The 14063-nt window shown below is 56.9% G+C and overlaps 1 protein-coding gene across 1 annotated transcript; it reads right to left on the bottom strand.

The window, feature by feature from the left end:
- Window positions 1–6546: 6546 nt before the first annotated feature.
- Window positions 6547–13223, bottom strand: RNH1 (ribonuclease/angiogenin inhibitor 1). Its single transcript, XM_006876986.1, has 9 exons — window positions 13138–13223; window positions 12152–12322; window positions 11783–11953; window positions 11267–11437; window positions 10716–10886; window positions 10459–10629; window positions 10182–10352; window positions 6719–6889; window positions 6547–6634 (listed from the first exon to the last, which is right to left on the bottom strand). Exons 1-9 carry the CDS (start codon window positions 13221–13223, stop codon window positions 6547–6549), a joined length of 1371 nt encoding a protein of 456 aa, XP_006877048.1.
- Between the last annotated feature and the right edge of the window lie 840 nt (window positions 13224–14063).

Here is a 14063-nt window from a genome sequence, read left to right as displayed (position 1 = left end):
TCATTGTTCTAAATCCAGCTTGAATTTCTGGCAGCTCGCTGTTGATGTACGATTGCAACTGATTTTAAATTATCTGATTTTCAATGACCTTTTGCTAAATTTTACTTGCATGTGATATCAAGGATATTGTTAGCTGATTTCTGCATTCTGTTAAGTCACTTTTCTTTGGAATTGGTACAAATAAGGAACTCGTTCACCAGTTGGCCAGATAGCCGTCTTCCAGATTTCTTGCCTAGATGAGTGCCTCCAGTGCTGCATCAGTTGGTTGAAAGATTTCAGTTTGGATTCCATCAGTTCCTGGAGCCTTGTGCTTTGCTACTGCCTCCAGTGTTGAAGAGCAAAGATGTCGGCTTGAGGACTAAGGTGTGCCTGACCCAAGCCATGGTATTTTCAATCACCTCATATGCATGCGAAAGCTGGACAGTGAATAAGGAAGACCATAGAAGAATTGATGCCTTTGAGTTGTGGTGTTGGAGAATACTAAAAGTGCCATGGACTGCCAAAAGAACCAATAGATCCATTTTGGAAGAAGTGCAGCCAGAGTGCTCCTTGGAGGCCAAGATGGCCAAACTTCGTCTCTCATACTTTGGATATATTGTCGGGAAGGGCCAGTCCCTGGAGAAGGACATCATGTTTGGTAAGGTGGAGGGTCAGAAAAAAAGAGGAAGAGCCCCAACGAGATGGATTGGCCAAGTGGCAGCATCGATGGACTCAAGCGTGGCAACAGTAGTGAGGCTGGCTCAGGATCGGGCAGTGTTTCGTTCTGCTGTGCATAAGGTTTCTATGGGTCGGTACTGACTCGATGGCCCCTAACAACAACAACAACAACCAGTGGTGCTTGTTGTTCTTCTTACAGTATCACTGGTTCGTGGTCACGTGGTACCTCTAGAACTAATTGACTATTGACCACTTCTTTTTGGTACAGTGACTCTGTTTACTCCTCCTGTCTTCCTTTGATGTTTCCTGAATCACTCAGTATTTTGCCCATGTTGTTGCTGCTGGTGTTAAGTGCTGTCATGTCAGTTCCAACCCACAGCAACCCCGTACAGGGTTTCCAAGGCTGTAAATCTTTACTGGAGCAGAAAGCCGCAGCTTTCTGTTGGAAGGCAATACAGCCAGGCTGCTCCTCAGAAGTCAGCTCAGCACTGCAGGGAAGGCTTTCTGTCTTTGTTGGCTCTAGGGAGGGTCTTTGTCATCAGTCGTCTTCTGGGTCCTGGGGTTTCTCTGTCCAGGTCCAAAGGGTGCTCTGGGCTCTGACTCATCTTTCTTGGCTGTATGAGGCCCCTCTGATCTCTGCGTGCTTATTTAGTCTCTCTTGTATCTCAGAAAGGATTGGCTTTAAGCTACACCCTCACCCTGTAGATGGCATCCTGCCTGGTGTCCATCTTGGAGATGGGGGTTGACAGCAGATGATCACCAACGGGACAACAGTGACGTATTGACTGTCCTAACCCGCTTTCCCTTCTTTCTACTAATCTCTGCTTTCTACACATGTCCTTATTCATGTGTGTGAGGTCCTAGCACACACTGATTTCACTCTGCGTGTTGGTTCCAGAGTTCGGTCGTGTAGTGCCGTACATCAGGACCTCCTTTCTCTTGCTGGCTGAGTACTAGGCCACTGTCAGGGTGGACTACATGTTCTTACTCTGTCCTTGATGGACATTTTGGTTGTTTGGTCTATTGTGAAAAGTGCTTCCGTGAACATTGGTGTTAATACCATTCTAGGAGGAGTCCTGGGGTGGCGCTGTGGGTTAAATGCGCCAGACTGTAAAACCGTTTGAACTGCAAGATCGGCGGTTCAAGCTCACCAGCTGCTCCTCAGAAACCCTATACAGGGTCGCTATGGGTCAGAACTGACTCGACGGCACTTCACAGCAACAGAGTAGAGGTGAGGTGGTATCTCTTTGTAATTTTGATTTCTATCTCTCCAAAGATAGAATTCAGACTTACTGAAGCGTGGCTGAAATTGGGCCACAAGGAAAAGTTTACTAGCAGACCTGAAGAGTGGCCAAGGGCCGTAGTCTCAGGGCCCTCCAATGTCTTTCTTATTAGTAAGCCTGGGCTTTATTTTTTATAATTTTGGGGTTTGTTCCACCTTTTCTCCCGCTTTTTCCAGGATCATCAAATGTCATCCCTTTTTAGACCAGTTGATAGTGGCAACCCGGTCCATTGAACTAACGGATTACAAGCGTCCTCAGTTCTCTTCACACTTTGCCCCTCTGCGCCACCAGGCCAGACTAGCGGTCTCATTTTCGGTCAGCTCCCGCTCTTCCGCATGCTTTCTAGTTTTTTAAGGTGTACACTTACATGATTAATTGGAGACTTTTCTCTTTTTTAATGTATACATTTCCTGCTATAAATTTCCTGGGAGGAATGTGTTAGCTATGGCACTGAAATTTTCCTGTGTTGTTGTTGGTGTTGAGTTCAAAATGTTTTCAGGTTTCTTTTGCAAACACTTCAGGGACCCATGAATTATTTAGAAATGTACTGTGTCGTTTCCAAGTGTTTGGAGATTTATTTACCTGGTGCATCACTGTGTTCATTTTCTTTTCCCGTCTAATGCCATTAGATGTATTCCTTTAGGGTTTCAGCTCACTTTGGTGTGACCAGGTTTATTTCAGACTCGAATGTGGTCACATTTGTGCACTTGAAAAGTAGGGTGCAGGTTACTCCATGGGTCTGAGTCTGTCTCTCCTCCCCAAGAGCTAAGAGCCCCCCAGGGCCACATGTAGGGGCTCTCCAGGGGCTGGGGTGGTGATGTATGGGGTGGGTGGGTGGGTGGGCCCCAGGGCCACATGTAGGGGCTCTCCAGGGGCTGGGGTGGTGATGTATGGGGTGGGTGGGTGGGTGGGCGGAGCAGGGCTGCCATTTGACCCCAGATTTAGGGTCACTGCCATAGGACCTTTACACCGACATGGCAGTGCTCTGATGGAGCAAGGCTGTGCCCCTCTCCAGACAGTCCATGATGGCCGGCAGTTTCTCAAGTACATCGACCCCAAGCTGGGGGTCCCACTGCCCGAGAGGGACTATGGAGGGAACTGCCTCATCTACGACTCAGACAACGAGACTGACCCCTTTCACAACGTCTGGGTGAGAAGCGGGGGCTGCCCCTGCCCGCAGACCCAGGGTTATGGCGGTGGGGTGGGGTGAGGTGGGGGACTCACAGGGTACACTGTTGCCCCCAGGACAAGCTGGACGGCTTTGTTCCCGCACATTTCCTCGGCTGGTACCTGAAGGTACACTGGCTCCCCGGGGGGTGGGGGGGTTCACCGCCTGTGCCCTTGGGGTTGGGGGGTTTCGCCTGAGCTGTCGGGGCCCTCCTGCACCCCTAGACCCTGATGATCCGGGACTGGTGGATGTGCATGATTGTCAGCGTCATGTTCGAGTTTCTGGAATACAGCCTGGAGCACCAGCTGCCCAACTTCAGCGAATGCTGGTGGGACCACGTAGGTATCCCGGGACTGCGCATGCGGGGCTGCGGAGGCCGCCGCCCGCACTGGGGTATCTCCCCCACACCCCACCTGTGCGGTAGGTCAGCGGCCTGGTCGGTACCTAAGGGGTGGAGGGGCAGGGCATGCTTTCTGGGGGTCTCAGTCAGGCGGAGCAGCATGAGACTTCATGCCCCTTCCCCCGGCCCCCTCCGCCGCCCTCAGTGGATCATGGATGTGCTTGTCTGCAATGGGCTGGGCATCTACTGCGGCATGAAGACCCTTGAGTGGCTGTCCCTGAAGACCTACAAGTGGCAGGGCCTGTGGAATATTCCGACCTACAAGTACGTTTTGGGGTGCCCCCTCCCGACCTCAGTGGGACAAGGTTGGAAACTGAGGCCCAGTCTCCACCCCGCCCAAGTCGTGTTCATGGGGCTGGGGGTCAGACCGGCAGAGGTGGGAGGAAGACATGTGCTCTGCCCAGAGTCGGGGGTGCCTCATAGGTGCCCCTCCGTCTCCAGGGGCAAGATGAAGAGAATCGCCTTTCAGTTCACACCCTACAGCTGGGTCCGCTTCGAGTGGAAACCCGCCTCCAGCCTGCGCCGCTGGCTGGCCGTGTGCGGCATCATCCTGGTGGTGAGGCCCCGCCTGTTCCGCCCCACCCCACCCTGTGCTGTGCGCAGCCCCGCCCACCGCCCCGCCCCGCCTCACCGAGGCCCGCCCCCAGTTTCTATTGGCAGAACTGAACACGTTCTACCTGAAGTTTGTGCTATGGATGCCCCCAGAGCACTGCCTGGTCCTCCTCCGGCTCGTCTTCTTCGTGAACGTCGGTGGCGTGGCTATGCGCGAGATCTACGACTTCATGGATGACCCGTGAGTGGGGGTCTGGGCGCACACCCCCTCCAGACCGTGGGCGTGTGGTTCAACCCGGGATCCCACCATTCCCGCCCCCCCGCAGGAGGTTTCACAAGAAGCTGGGCCAGCAGGCTTGGTTGGTGGCCGCCATCACCGTCACGGAGCTGCTGATCGTGGTAAAGTACGACCCGCACACGCTCACCCTGTCGCTGCCCTTCTACATCTCCCAGTGCTGGACGCTGGGCTCCGTGCTGGCGCTCACCTGGACAGTGTGGCGCTTCTTCCTGAGGTGAGCGCCAGCCAGCGGGCCGATTCTCCTCTCCACTGTCCCCCATACTCCAGCGCCCTCCCCTCCCCTAGTGCCGACGACGGAGGAGCCTTTGTCTTCTATGTGACACTGCCCTCCCCACCATCCAGGGACATCACTCTGCGATACAAAGAGATCCGGAGGCAGAAGCAGGAGAGCCAGGAGGACAAGGACAGCACTGTCAGCAACGGAGATGGACACTCGCAGGGGCCGGACAACAGGGAGGAGGAGGAGGAAGCTCCGAACTGACTGCCCCAGGGCGCCAGTCCTTTCTCTCCCAGCGGATGGATCAGCACTCAGAGGTGCAGGGAGGGAGGCCCCCCACCTGGAGCTTGGACTGTGTGCACAGGTGTGTGTGCGCGTGTGTAGGTCTGTGTCCTCTGTTCCTGACACTCCGGAGAGCCAGCTGGTGGGACCCAACCCACGTCCCCCCTGCATCCCTGCTCCTGGGCCTCCACTCCTCTGTCCTCGTCCCATCAACTGATCGGGGGCCCTGGACGCTGCCATGCTGGTCCTGAGGCCCTGACCCTGGCAGCACCGTGGGGATCCGAGCAGACTGAGTGGGACAGCCGCTACCCCACGAGCAGAGAACAAATAAAGTGGCTGTGATTACGTCTGTGCCCAGTACCTCAGGACATCCAGCCAGGGCCACTGGTAGGACCAGAGGCTAAATTGCCATCCCCCTTCAAGAGGGCAAGGGGAGGAGCGGATTCTGCTCCTAGGGCAGCTGGGCACGGAGTGTGGGCAGCTCTACAGTTTCCATGGGTGATGGGTTGTGATAGCCGTGGTGGAGGCTGGGCTGTGGACCATGGGGGGGGTGGGTTCCTGGGGGACAGTCAAGCTTCACAGCTGGTATCCCCAAGCTTCAAGGTGGACCCCTCGAGACAAGAACCACCATGAAGCCCTGCACCCACCCCCAGTCAGCAGGTCTGGTGGGGTCCCTTGTTGTGACAGAAAGGTGGTGAACACAATCCCTTCCCACACCTGTCAAGCTGCCCTTCCTGGCCAGTGGACACAGACCCCAGTCTCCTCCCACCATGGCCCCAGCACAGCACAGCCTCTGTGTCCTGGCTGTCCCGGCCTGTCTTGCTCCTTTCCTGTGGCTCTCACCCGTGACACCCTGGGCTCAGCGGGCTCGATGACGTTCCCCTGCAGAAGTGCGGCTGCTGCCCCGTGACAGGCTGTGCAGTGGCCGAGGCCCTCAGTGCCCGGTGGTCCAGATCCTGCCTGCAGACATGCCCCTGGGAGGACTGCTATCAGCGGGGGGGGGGGGGGGGCATTGGTCTCTCTGCTGGACACTGTGCTGGCTGTCAGATGGCCACTCCCTAGCCCCCGAGTGAGTTCTTGGTACTGACAAAGAATCTGCCTTACTCTAAGGAGCAGGGCTCAGGAAGGGCATGCTGAGAACTGAGGGCGAGTCCCAGGCTCCCCTGGAGTGGCAGGGTGCCTTCTGCCCAGGATGGGCCAGGTCAGGGCACTGCGCCACCTTCATGGGCATCAGAGACACACTGTCCCCGGAGCGTGTGCACCCACCACCCACAGGCTGAGCTGGAGCGTGAGGCACCCACTGGATGCCCAGGTGGAGGCAGGCCCACCACTGGCTCCTGACAGGACACAGGTGGACCTGGTCATGCTGAGGCCTGGAATCTGTCAAAGCCTGTGGCAGGTGGGTGGTCTACAGGAGCCAAGGGCTAAGGACCAAAGTGACCATGGTGACCACACCGGCCTGAGACCTGAGCAGGGGACACAGCTGTCCCAACACAGTACCTCGCTAAGCTTTACGGGGCCCCATGAGGCCACAGGAAGGACTGGGCTCCTGCTAAGAAAGGCTTTAATTAGTATACAGTCTCTAAGGTTATCGATCCCACAGACCTAAGCTGACCACAAAGTGACAAAGGGCACCCAGGCACAGCGCTGTGGCTGGCAGCAGCGGGCGGTCGAGGCCAAAGCTCCTCCTCAGGAGATGATCCTCAGTGTGGGCTTGCTGTCCTCCAGGGCCTTCAGGTGGTCATCCACCTCCTCGCTGATGTAGATGTCATACAGGCTGTACAGAAGGCAGGTGTGGGCCGGGGCCTCGGTGCCACCCACCCTCCCATTCCTGCCCATTGTCCCCCCTACACACACTCACATCAGCTGCTCCAGGGCACAGCCCGGCTGCCGGATGCTCTCGGCCAGCTGTAGGACCCCTGGGTCACCCATGCAGTTGTTGCTGAGGTCCAGCTCACGCAGACTGTGATTGGAGAGCAAGAGCGAGGCGAGGGTGGTGCAGCCGCTGTCTGTCACCTCACAGTCGCCCAGCCTAGGCAGGAGAGCAGGTCAGAGGTCAAGGTCAAGACAGGCCTGTCTCTACCCTGAGCTGGCTTAGTGTCCTGGGCCTCCCTTCCCACCCACACATAGGATTCAAGTGTCCCTTGTGTGCGTGTCCCTGGCCATGCAGGGCAGACAGTCTGCTGCCCCCAGGACCGACTGACATCCCACCCAAGATGGGGAAGGCAAGAGTTTTCCTTAGCTGGGCACCTGCCCAAGATGAGGTGTCCTGGATGCGCCCGGGTTTCCTCTGACTGAGGTCTACCACCAGAGAAAGGTCTATCACCAGCGTGCCTTTCTGGGGAAGGAGTGCTGGTGAGGGGGGCACGGATTCCAGAGGGTCTCAGACCCCCACACTTAGATGTGGAAGGAGCTTCCGAGTGGATAATTGGTAGCAGCTGCCGGAGCTTTAGACCACGAGAGAATGAACTTAGACTGCCTGGAGCGAGAAGCATGGCAGACACAGCCTGCGCCGTTGGGAGGGCACGTATGTTGTCATTTGGTGCCACTGAGTCAGTTCGTTCGACCTTTAGGGTTTCCGAGGAGCGGCTGGTGAGCTTGAACCAGCAACCTTGTGGTTCAAGCAGACTTTGCAGTCCAGCGCATTAGCCCACAGCACCACACCAGGATTCCACGTGGTCATAATAAGAACATTAAAGGTCTTAGCTCTAGAGGAAATACGGAACAAGAAGAGGTGAGCCTTGTTATAAAGTGGCAGAAAGCTTGAATTTAGCCCTACAGCTGCCTAGAAGTTACTGGCAGTGAACTTGGTTATTTATAGTTGATGACATTTCCAAACAATGTGCTGAAGGTACAGCACGGTTTCTCGAACTAGCTGCTTATATAGTTAAAAGCAAGACAGAAAAGGTAGATTGAAAAAGAACTGTTAAGCTGATATTGTTGGTAATGTGCCGTGGAGTCGGTTCCGACTCATGGTGACCCTGCACAGGGTGTCCTAGACTGTAAATCTTTACGGGAGCAGAAAGCCTCATCATCTTTCTCCCGCGGAGCAGTTGGTAGTTTCGAACTGCTGACCGATAGATTAGCAGCCCGATTTGTAACCACTACGCTACCAGAGCTCCTTAGGAACCTGCATTTGATGATCGGGGAATGGCTTGTTGAGATGGTAAATGCTGCTAAAATTCAGAGATTCACGATCCAGAAAGCTTGCTCTGGAGAGATGGCCAAGCGTGCGGCTGCACACCTCTGCTGAAGTCATCAGGTGTGTGACGGACACAGCAGCTGCCGGAACTCGAGGTCACCCTGCGAGAGGCCACCTGTCAGATGGTATGACTCCTCAGGCTCGCCCCAGGAGACCCACAAGGTTTTGATAAGTTTATACAGCAGAAACAGAATGACTGAAGACTATTAGACTCCTCAAATTTTACAAGTAGGAAACTGGCTAAAAAAAACTACACTGCAAATTGTGCTAACCTTCAGTAAGGGCGGTCACTCCAAGGCCAGAGCTTTGGTCCCAGAGGACAAAGCATCCAAGCCTTGAAACCTACTGATTTAGAAAGTGCTTGGGACTAGCGAATGATCCCATTCAGCATAGGAATGTCTGTAACTCTTCTCTTAAGCCCACCACTGTATTTTGGGAGCAGATGACCTATTCTCTAGTCTCACAGAGTCTCATTCATGACTGACGTGGGTGGTGACGTTTTGAGCCAACATCTAGACGACGAGATTCTGGGCTCGAACTGAAAGTTCTAGTAGGTTGAGACCTGGGGTATGTTGGGAAGGAAGGGGTGAATCTATTTTGCATAGTGGATAGACGTGAGTCTTCAAGGGCCAGAGAGTGAATTGTAGTTGGCTGACTGTAATGGCCCCTGAGACATCAGGGTCACCTTGTAATGAATGAAGAAGGGTCTTTGAGAATGTGTTCAGTTCAGGAGCTTGAAATGAGAAGGCTGGCCCTAAATAAATCCAATCAGAAGAAACCTTACATGAAGAGAACCTGACCCACACAGATACTGTACAGACAGGAAACAGAGCAGTGAGGGAACCACTAGAAACTACGGACAGGTAAAGAGGGACTGAGGCCCTGTCAACACCTTGATTTTGGGCTTCTGACCTTGAACTATGTCTCTAAAGCTCCCAGACTTGTGATCTGTCTCAGCAACCACAAGGATCTAACAGACTTGGAAAGTGCTTCCCACCAACCTCGTGCTGGGAGTCCAGCGGGGCGGTTAGGAACTCAGCCACCAATGGGATGTCTAGCTAGGAGGGGCGTGGCCAGAGGGCACATGGCAGATGGACAAAAGTTTCTAGGTTCATGAGAAAGACCAAAGGACAGGGAAGACTGGAGGCCGCACCCACCCCTGACAAGAAGGGGAGTAGCCCCCGGCCTTGCTGGGTTCCAACAGTGGGGCTGCCGGGCTGCCGGGGTCCAGCCAGTTCAGACTGGGCAGCGAAGGGACACTGCCAGGTCCTTCCAAGTTAGAGTAAAAGGACATGTCCCTGACAGCCCGTGTGACTCGTCCCCTCTGAGCGAAGGCAAGGTCACTCCTTGGAGAGTATGCACTCCAGGCTTTGAACAAAGTCAAATATACACCATGACCAGGACCAGCGCCTGTTCACCACCTGGCAGTCTGAATGATACCCCCAAGCCTGGGGCGGGGGGGGGGGGGCTCCTCTCTGGAAGCCACAGGGCTTCCTAGCACCCTTCCCTGCCAAAGGATGACCAGGTATCCAAGTCTCCAGTGACAATCACAGACCAGGAAGGAGTAAAAGCTACTCTTACACAGAACAGGACGGACTCAGCGAGCAAGAAGGTTGGAAGATGCAGTTAAAAAGATCTCCAAGATGTCAGAACAAACACTCAAAGAAATAAAATGAGAGAGAAAAAAATAATGAGTAAGACCTAGTGAAAGTGCCGGCAGCTCCAGAGAGGAGGAGAAAAGTCAGCGAAGAAACCCTGCTTCTAAGACTCACCAGATGTCTGGCTCAGTAAAGGAAAAAAGCCACATCAGGGCAAAGAGCACAGAGCTCCAGAACCAGTGGACAGAGAAGCAGCCATTCCGCACACAATTAGAGGAGACCTGCCTTACCCAGCCCTCTCTTAGGGAACTGCTAGTGAGAGAAAGCCGGCCACGGGGGAAGCACAGCATTCCCAGAGCAGGTCGCATGTGTGCCAGAGGGAGGTTGCCAAGAAAGGAGGCACGGACATGCGCCATCCACGCCTGTGAGCAACCACTCCTCCGCCAAGGAAAGTACTAGGGCTGTGCAACTACAAGTCACCTCAGAGCAGCATGGGGGGCCCGGCAGGGCATGAAGACACCCACCAGAGCGCCCGCAGCGTGGTCCCCGGCTGGCCCAGGCCCTGGCAGAGCAGCTGTACGCCCAAGTCCCCCAGCTTGTTGTTGCTCAGTTGTAGCTCCTGGAGACGCCTGTTCTGGGCCAGCATCGTGCTGAAGTCCTGGCAGCAGGCATCCGTGAGGCCGCAGGACTTCACCCTGTGAGGACAGCTCGGAGGTCCAGGGTGGGCCAGCACCCCTCCCACCCCAGCTAAGCCTCAGGCTCCTGGTTGCCAGGCTCAGGACGCAGGCTTCCTGCACTCACCACAAAGACTCCAGGCGGCAGGCCGGCTCCCGCAGGGCCTCACACAGCAGCTTTGCACCCTGGTCCCCCAGCTCGTTGCCCGCCAAGCTGAGCTCCCTTAAGCTCTCCTTGGCCCGCAGGATCCCGCTCAGCGACTTGCACCCCTCGGCAGAGAAGCCACACTCCCAAATCCTGCAGGGGTGAGAGTTACCACGGTGCGCCTCCACCTGGCCCCCCACCACGGCCCCTCCCTGGCTGCCTCTCTGACGCTGACTCACCACAGGGTCCGGAGCCTGGAGCTGGGGCTCAGCAGCCCAGGGCACAGGGTGGCCAAGCCCTCATCCCCCAGCTGGTTGTCCCCTAGGTCCAGTTCCCGCAGGCAGTGCTTGGTGGCCACAATGCTGCAGAGCTCCTTGCAGTTGGCCGCTGTGACACCACAACTGGACAGCCTGGAGACACAGGACACGGGCGTCCACTCCCCCCTTGTCCAGGGCCTGCTCTGTGGCTCCATCCCAGCTGGGGACAGATGTCCTTCTCCTGGACACAAACTTTGTCCATACACTGAAATGCACGCTAGTCTCCCTCCCAGAGTTCCTCTCCTGCTCCCTCCATCCCTTAGTCTTGGGGACCTTTCTTGTTAATTTCTGCACTGTCAGCCACAGGCTGGGGGCAGGCTTTAGGAAGTAATGCCCATCGAAGAAGGGGCAAAGTCACATGTGGGCCCCATCAGTCAGGGCACTGAAGGTATTGACCTTAGGGAAGGGGCCCCAAGGGACACAGAGCTCAGGATGAATTACCAGCTGCCTGCTCCCCAGGGTCAGGCACTTACTTGAGTATTTCCAGCGGAGCAGCAGCAGCCAGTAGGCCTCGGCACAGCGCTTGGACGCCGGCCTGGCCCAGTTCGTTGTTGCTCAGCACCAACTCCTTGAGGCTGGCCCGGGCCTGCAGGACGCCTGCCAGCATCTCACAGCCCTGGGCGTTCAGGTTACAGAACTCCAACCTGCCAGGAGGGGGCACGGGTGAGCTTGGCCCTGTCCGAGATGCCCCACCGCCCTCCCCGCGGGTCTCATAGGGTGCTGCCCCAACTGTGGGTGAGTCACAGCTGACTCAGCCTCACCCCCCGCCCTGGTCCTCCCAGGTGACAGACAGACTGAGCACTGTGGCGGGGGTGAGGGGGGATTAGGAGGTGATCACCCACAGGGTGGGAGGATTGGGGGGCGGAGAACGTGCGGGAGAGGGGCTGCTGTCTACTCTGGGAGCTGGGAGAAGGGGCCTCCCTGGCGGGTTCAGATGGATTCTGGGGCGCCAGGGACCCATAGGGCGAGCATTTGCGGCCAGCACTCACTGCACCCTCTCGAGGCGGCACTGGGGGTCCCGGAGCCCCTCGCAGAGCAGCTGCAGCCCCTCATTGCCCAGGGGGTTATCGCTGAGATGCAGCTCGCGCAGGGTGGGCAGCGAGCGCAGCACGCGGGGTAGCTCCGTGCAGCCGGCTGCAGTCAGTGAGCAGTTCTGGAGGCTGGGGGAGGGGTGGGGTCAGCAGGGACCCACCGGAGGCCGGCAGCACAAGCGTCCAGCCCCTACTCCCTGAGCTCCAGGCCTCCGCCTGGCCATGCCCCCACTGCACCCCTTCCGTCCTGGAATCTCCCCCTCACCCCCACCCCAGGAGGTGGCACGCAGCGGCAGTAACCAAAGGGCCCGCTGGCCCCACGCTCACCTCAGTTTGCGGATCTTGCCGTCTGGGCCTTGTAGGCCCTGTAGTACCCGGTGCACGCCTGTGTCACCCAGCTCGTTGTTGCCCAGGACAAGCTCTGTCAGGGACAGGTTGGCCTTGAGGGCAGAGTTGATGTCCTGGCACCGGCCCTCGGTGAGGCCACAGTCGTCCAGCCTGTGGACGGGACACACTCAATGCGGCCAGAGGCTCAGGAGGTGTCCAGGCCGCATGGCAGCCCCCAGGGCCAAGACACCAACCAAGGGAGCCGTAGCCACCGAATGGGATGCCCAAACGTGCGGAGGTTCCCACACTTTGGTTAGAGATCTGAATCCAAGTTGGCTCTGGCCTCCCTGTAGGAGAAAATCACACCTCCAAAGAGATGGACACAAAACCTGCTTGGGGGGGTATGTCAGAGGACACAGGACGGGCCACTAGGAAACCGAGACAGGAGTGAAGCCACCCGGAAGAACAGTGAGTGACCGTGGAGATGCAGGCGACCACTCTAAAGGGAGGGGCTGTCAGCATGGGGTGCTATGGCCCCCGAGGGTTCTCACCCATGTCCATGACCTCATTCTGACCAGGAGGAACATCCGACAAAACCAAACAGGGGTCATTTATACAAGAGCTGCCAGCCCCCCCCAAAACAAGGACAAGAAAAAAGGCCATTACAGGCTGGGGAACCAGGACAACATGATCCCCGGCCACTCTTGGGGACCTAGCGACCCCTAAAACAATGGAGACACTGTGTGACTCTGTGGCTAAATGGGTCAGCCCAGTGCTGCCCTCCTCCCTGAAATCCCCCATGTGAGTATCGGGGACTCTGTGCATCTGAAACTACTTCCAAAGAGACTCTAAGCGGAAAGCTCAGGACTAGGGCAGCGCACATGTCCTCTGTCCCTGAGGAACAGCAGCCAGTCCTGCAGGGAATGAGGGGCACCAAAGGAGCAGCTAGTCCTTCCTGTATGGGAGCCCAGCCCCCCGCAGCCTACCTGACCACCTCCACCTGCCGGATTTGGGGCAGGAGCTCTGTCCACCGCTCATCACTCAGCTGCTCACACTGGATGTCCAGGTTCATGGTAACACAGGACAGGGGCTCTGGGGAAAGGGAGGGAGAGGGGCGTCTCAGTGGCGCCCTCAGGTGGGACAGGACCCCAGGCACTGGAGGTGCGTTTGTCTCAGCCCTCCCAAGGCGAGCACCTGTGTGCCCCCTGACCACCACACTCTACAGAGCGCCCACAGGGTGTGATTCTCTCTGCCAAAGGCCTGCCTCTCATTTGCCCAGCAAGGATGGAACAGGTGCAGGCTCTGAGAGGCCCCACCAGGGGTCAGTACTGAGCTGGGGACGTCGCCTTGCCTGCTCCAGCCTGTGGTTCTGGGAATGGGAGGGTGCGCTGAGTGTACCAGTCATCCAGTGTCCACCACCCTCCCTGGGAGCTCACCAGCTGGAGGCAGTGAGTGGGTGGACAGATGGCTCCTGTGGGCACCAGTCACAGGCTCTGGACAGGAGGAAACAGGCAAGGCAGAGTCCAGAAGAGTGTGGACCCAGGGCCAGGGGCAAAGGACAGGGCAGGTCACAGGCCCTGGGGCTTCACTAAGGACAAGCTAGGAGCCCAGAGTTTCAGAGCACTGGCCTGCTGAGGCCTCTGGCTGGGGGAGCCAGGAGCTCCGGGGAAAGGTGGCCAGCCAGGAGGGGGTCAGGCAGGTAGGAAGGCCCCAGAAGAGAGGAGTGCACAGGGACTGCATCAGAGCTGCCCTTTAGAAAGGGCACCAGGGCTGGCCCACGACATCCCCTCAGATACCCCACCTCCTTGTCCCCATCTCGTCCTCACCCCCACCCCACCAGCAGGTTCCCTATGTGGCCGTAAGGGAGACACAGCCTGTTCAATCTTAAACTACTGGGGCTGTAACACAGAAC

The sequence above is a fragment of the Chrysochloris asiatica genome, unplaced genomic scaffold, assembly GCF_000296735.1.
Source record: "Chrysochloris asiatica unplaced genomic scaffold, ChrAsi1.0 scaffold00439, whole genome shotgun sequence".
NCBI classification, from domain to species: domain Eukaryota; kingdom Metazoa; phylum Chordata; class Mammalia; order Afrosoricida; family Chrysochloridae; genus Chrysochloris; species Chrysochloris asiatica.
This window is presented reverse-complemented; position numbering and strand designations above follow the sequence as displayed.